The sequence below is a fragment of the Dendrobium catenatum genome, unplaced genomic scaffold (genome assembly GCF_001605985.2).
Source record: "Dendrobium catenatum unplaced genomic scaffold, ASM160598v2 fragScaff_scaffold_1021, whole genome shotgun sequence".
Taxonomy (NCBI): Eukaryota; Viridiplantae; Streptophyta; class Magnoliopsida; order Asparagales; family Orchidaceae; genus Dendrobium; species Dendrobium catenatum.
In genome coordinates this window covers 3,055,655-3,060,378 of record NW_021319483.1, presented here as the reverse complement: position 1 = coordinate 3,060,378, position 4,724 = coordinate 3,055,655, and the positions used below count along the sequence as shown (strand labels likewise).

Genomic DNA, 4,724 nt, shown 5'->3' with positions numbered 1-4,724 from the left:
TATATGGTTTGCTTACCTCTAATGTGGTAATTAGCTCTAGCGTTAGTACTCAATTATATATTGTAGTTAACGGAGAAGAACAGTAGAATACACAATATACTTCTTCTTCCAGGTTTTGTTTCCTGAGAATTTTTTATGTTTGGGTTTTCGCCTTGCCGCCGCGACTACACCAGTATTTGGAATCAGAGCTAGGTTCGTCGCATATTGCGGAAGGTAGTAGCCAGCCTCGACCCGACGCCGATCGGAGTCTGGATGCGTTGTGGGATACGCACCAACAAACGTCCAAGCAATTGGATGAGCTTGTCCATTCGTTAGCCAGGTTTGCGGATGAAATGCGGGAGGAAATGAAACATATTAGAGCGATTGCGAATCCTTTTGCGAGACAAGCCGCACCGGCAACCTTACCGGGACAGAGGATTCCAATGCGTGGTGAACCCGCTCACAGGAGAATACCAGTTAGGCTTCCAGATAGCTCAGATTCGGAGGATAGTATTCCACCTGAAATTGAAGTGTCAGGAACGGATGAAGAAGTTCGTCCCCCTCGGCCTGATAGGGGTAGACATCATCGGCACCAAAGATCAGATAATGAGCACGCCCGTATTAAACTGGATATTCCAATTTTTGTTGGAAGACTTCATATAGAAGATTATCTTGATTGGGAAGGAGCTATAGAGAATTTTTTGATTATATGGAGATCAATCCCAACAAACAAGTCAAATATGTAGCTTGTAGGCTTAAAGGTGGAGCCAATGCTTGGTGGATGCAACTAACTCAAAATTGAAAGCGAGAAGGTAAAGGTATCATTCGCAATTGGAGTCGTATGAAGCAACTAATGAGGCGTCATTTCCTTCCCACTGATTTCGAACAACTCCTATATCTCCAATATCAGAATTGCAAACAGGGCCAACGATCCGTTAGTGACTATACGGAGGAATTCTACAGATTAAGCGCCCGCAACAATTTGGCAGAATCGGAGAACCAACTGGTGGCACGTTACATAGGTGGTTTGAAAGAACACCTTCAAGAGAAACTGGAACTTAATTCGGTTTGGTCTCTATCCCAAGCCGTTAATTTCGCTTTGAAAGCTGAAGCGCAATCCCAACGAACAGGCCAGACCAATTTTCAAAGAAAGACCACTCCAGAAAACATTTCTGGTTCAAACAGGGTACCTAGTTCAGCTCTAAAATCACAGCCAGTTGTGAACTCTTCTGGGAGTATACTGCAAGTTGATACCAGAGGGCAAATTAAGTCTCTGACCCCAGCCAGAGACAACCCGTATGCCAAACCTTCCTCCATTAAGTGTTTCCGTTGTTTACAACCGGGTCACAAGTCAAATGAGTGTCCAATGCGGCACCAAGCTCAGCTCGTTGAAGCAGAGGATGATGTTGAGCCCTCGGGATTGGCGGAGGAAACCGAGTACCTGGTGGAAGAATTGTCGGCAGATGAGGGGTGAACCTGTTATTTGTGTGATGGAGAAAGTGTTGATTGCACCAAGGCAGCCTATAGTAACTCAGAGAAATATTTTGTTTCGCACGAAATGCGCCGTGAACGGAAAGGTGTGTGACCTGGTTATAGATAGTGACTATACTGAAAATATCATTTCCCGCGCTACCGTTCAAGCTTTACAGCTCAAGACAATGATAAATCCTACCCCGTTTAAAATCGGGTGGATTAAGAAGGGAGTTGACTTTCTGGTCTCTGATATGTGCAAGTTCACGTTTATCATTGGTAAGAGCTATCTATGTCAGATATCCTGTTATGTCCTTGATATGGATGTCTGTCACATCATACTAGGCAGACCTTGGCAATATGACACAGGAGCTATCCATGACAGGCGAGCCAATACCAATACCTTTGAGTGCAAAGGAAGGAAAATCAAGCTAGTGCCAAACAGCCAATCCAATGGCAAACAGCCTTCTAATAATCTCATTACCTCAAATGCCATCTCGGGACATTCTTTACTACAGATAAAGGAAGAGAATAGTCATATTTTTGCTCTAATTGCAAGAGATGTTGTAACGTGCCCGACTCCTGTTATCCCAAGTGATGTTCAGTTATTGCTTGATTCTTTCTCAGATGTTATGACCTCGGAATTACTGCTGCCGTACCCCCGTTACGTGATTTACAGCACCAAATCGAATTTATTCCTGGTGCCGCTCTCCCCAACTTACCGCATTACAGGATGAGCCCCCGTGAGCACGGGATACTTCAGGAGATCATTCAAGATCTGTTACACAAACAATTTATTCAACCCAGCATGAGCCCGTGTGCTGTCCCGACGCTTATCGTTTCGAAGAAAGATGGACAGTGGAGGTTATGCATAGACAGTAGGGTCATCAACCATATCACTGTCAAGTATAGATTTCCAATACCGAGGATCACTGACCTTCTCAACAGACTTCATGGCTCTAAGGTATTCTCCAAGTTGGACCTGAGGAGTAGATATCATCAAATTCATATCCATCTGGGGGATGAATGGAAGACGGCGTTTAAAACGATTGAAGGCTTGTTCGAGTGGAAGGTTATGCCTTTTGGGCTCTGCAAAGCGCAGTCCACCTTCATGAGGCTAATGCACGAAGTCCTCAAACCTTATCTAGACAAATTTTGTATTGTCTATTTTGACGATATTTTGGTGTTTGGCACTTCTTTTTCAGCTCATCTTGATCACCTGAAGGCAATCCTGGAAGCTCTCCGCCAACATCAACTCTTTGTCAATTTAGCCAAGTGCCATTTTGCTGTAACTAGCGTACATTTCCTGGGTTTTGTGCTTACACCCGATGGTATCCAGACTGCTCCTCAGAAAATTGAGGCCATTCGTGACTGGCCGATTCCGAAGACCATCACGGAAGTCCGTAGCTTCCATGGCTTGGCGAATTACCATCGTCGATTCATTAAAGGATTCAGCAACATTATGGCCCCCATCACAAACTATTTGAAATCACCGGCGCTGACTTGGTCGGCGGCTCAACAGAGAAGTTTTGAAAAGATAAAGGATGCTCTTAGTTCAGCTCCCGTGTTGGCTTTCCCATATTTTGACAAGCCTTTTCAGGTTGATACGGATGCATCAGCAGTGGGTATTGGAGCTGTGTTATCTCAGGAGGGAAGACCCGTTGAATACTTTAGTGAGAAGCTAAGTCCTCAGCGACAAAGGTGGTCTGCGTATGAACAAGAGCTATATGACGTTGTCCGTGCCCTCAAGCAGTGGGAGCATTATCTTTTGCATAAGGATTTTATTCTATGTAGCGACAATCAAGCATTGCAATATATCAACAATAAAAAAAACATTAATCGTATGCACGCCAAGTGGATTGTTTTCTTTCAAAGATTTAGTTTTGTGATCAAGCACAAGGCCGGTAAGAGCAATAGGGTGGCGGACGCATTGAGTAGATGCTCGGCGCTTTTAACGCACCTGCAAACAGAGATAACAGGACTGCAGCTGTTACGGGATTTATACCCAGACAAAAAGGATTTTGCTGATATCTGGAATGCTTGTAATTCGGGTCAGCCTTTAAGGGATTACTTGGTACAGGAAGGTTTTTTTTCAAGGGGAATGCACTTTGCATTCCAGATTTGTCTTGGCGCCAGCAGTTGATCCGTGAGCTGCATAACGGTGGTCTGACATCACACTTGGGGCGAGATAAAACCTTGGAGCAGATTCAATCACGTTTTTATTGGACACGAGTACGCCGAGATGTCACCAGATTCATTGAGAAATGTTATGTTTGCCAAAGATACAAAGGCTCAGCCCAGAACACAGACTCTATATGCCATTACCTATACCTGAAACCATTTGGGAAGATTTATCTCTAGACTTCGTGCTAGGATTACCACGTACTGAGCGTGGTTCAGACTCTATAATGGTAGTCGTGGACCGCTTCTCTAAAATGGCACACTTCATCCCGTGCAAAAAAGACATTTGATGCGGTACGCATTGCAAGCCTTTTCTTTAGGGAAATTGTAAGACTGCATGGGTTACCCTGAAGCCTCACGTCGGACCGCGACGTCAAGTTCGTTGGCCATTTCTGGAGGGAGCTGTGGAAAAGGTTGAATACAGAACTCAAGCTAAGTTCAGCTTACCATCCACAAACGGATGGACAGATTGAGGTGGTCAACAGGACACTTAGAAATATGCTACGCTGTTTAGTGCAAGATAATCCGAAAAGGTGGGAAGACATGCTTAGTCAAGCCGAATTCGCCTACAATTCTATGTCTAATAGATCAACGGGACATAGCCCCTTTCACGTGGTGTACACCAAGCTGCCTAATCAACTGGTAGATCTTGCAGTCCTTCCTAAAATCCGGCCATCCGCTGCCAGCAAAACAGCATCTGAAGTTTTGGAAACTCTGAAAACCGTGAAGGCTAATTTGGAGCAGTCTATTTGAAATACAAGCAAAATGCTGACACTCATAAGCGACACAAGTCTTTTTCAAAGGGAGAACTTGTCATGATAAGGATGCACAAGGAACGGTATCCATAAGGAACATACTCTAAATTAAGTCCCCGAAAGTTGGGACCCTTTTCCATCCTTCACAAAATCAATGATAACGCTTATGTGATATATCTACCTCCTGATATCCATACGTCTCCTACATTCAATGTTGCTGATATATATAGCTATCATCCACCTGATAGCTCAACTATGGTTGAAATCTCATCGGAGTCGAGCTTTTCGGAGCCAGGGGAGAGCTGATGTGGCCATCCGCAGCATTCTTCCTGTAGCCAG

General features: G+C 44.4%; 1 protein-coding gene across 1 annotated transcript in view; it reads left to right on the top strand.

Moving 5' to 3' along the window:
• LOC110106294 overlaps nucleotides 1-4,724 on the top strand; it is a 24,580-nt gene that overhangs the window by 9,706 nt on the left and 10,150 nt on the right. Inside the window, exons 10-12 of the mRNA XM_028697906.1 lie at nucleotides 113-623; nucleotides 902-1,449; nucleotides 2,077-3,533. Of these exons, the coding sequence (XP_028553739.1) occupies nucleotides 113-623; nucleotides 902-1,449; nucleotides 2,077-3,533 (2,516 nt within the window). The remainder of the gene's footprint in view (nucleotides 1-112; nucleotides 624-901; nucleotides 1,450-2,076; nucleotides 3,534-4,724) is intronic.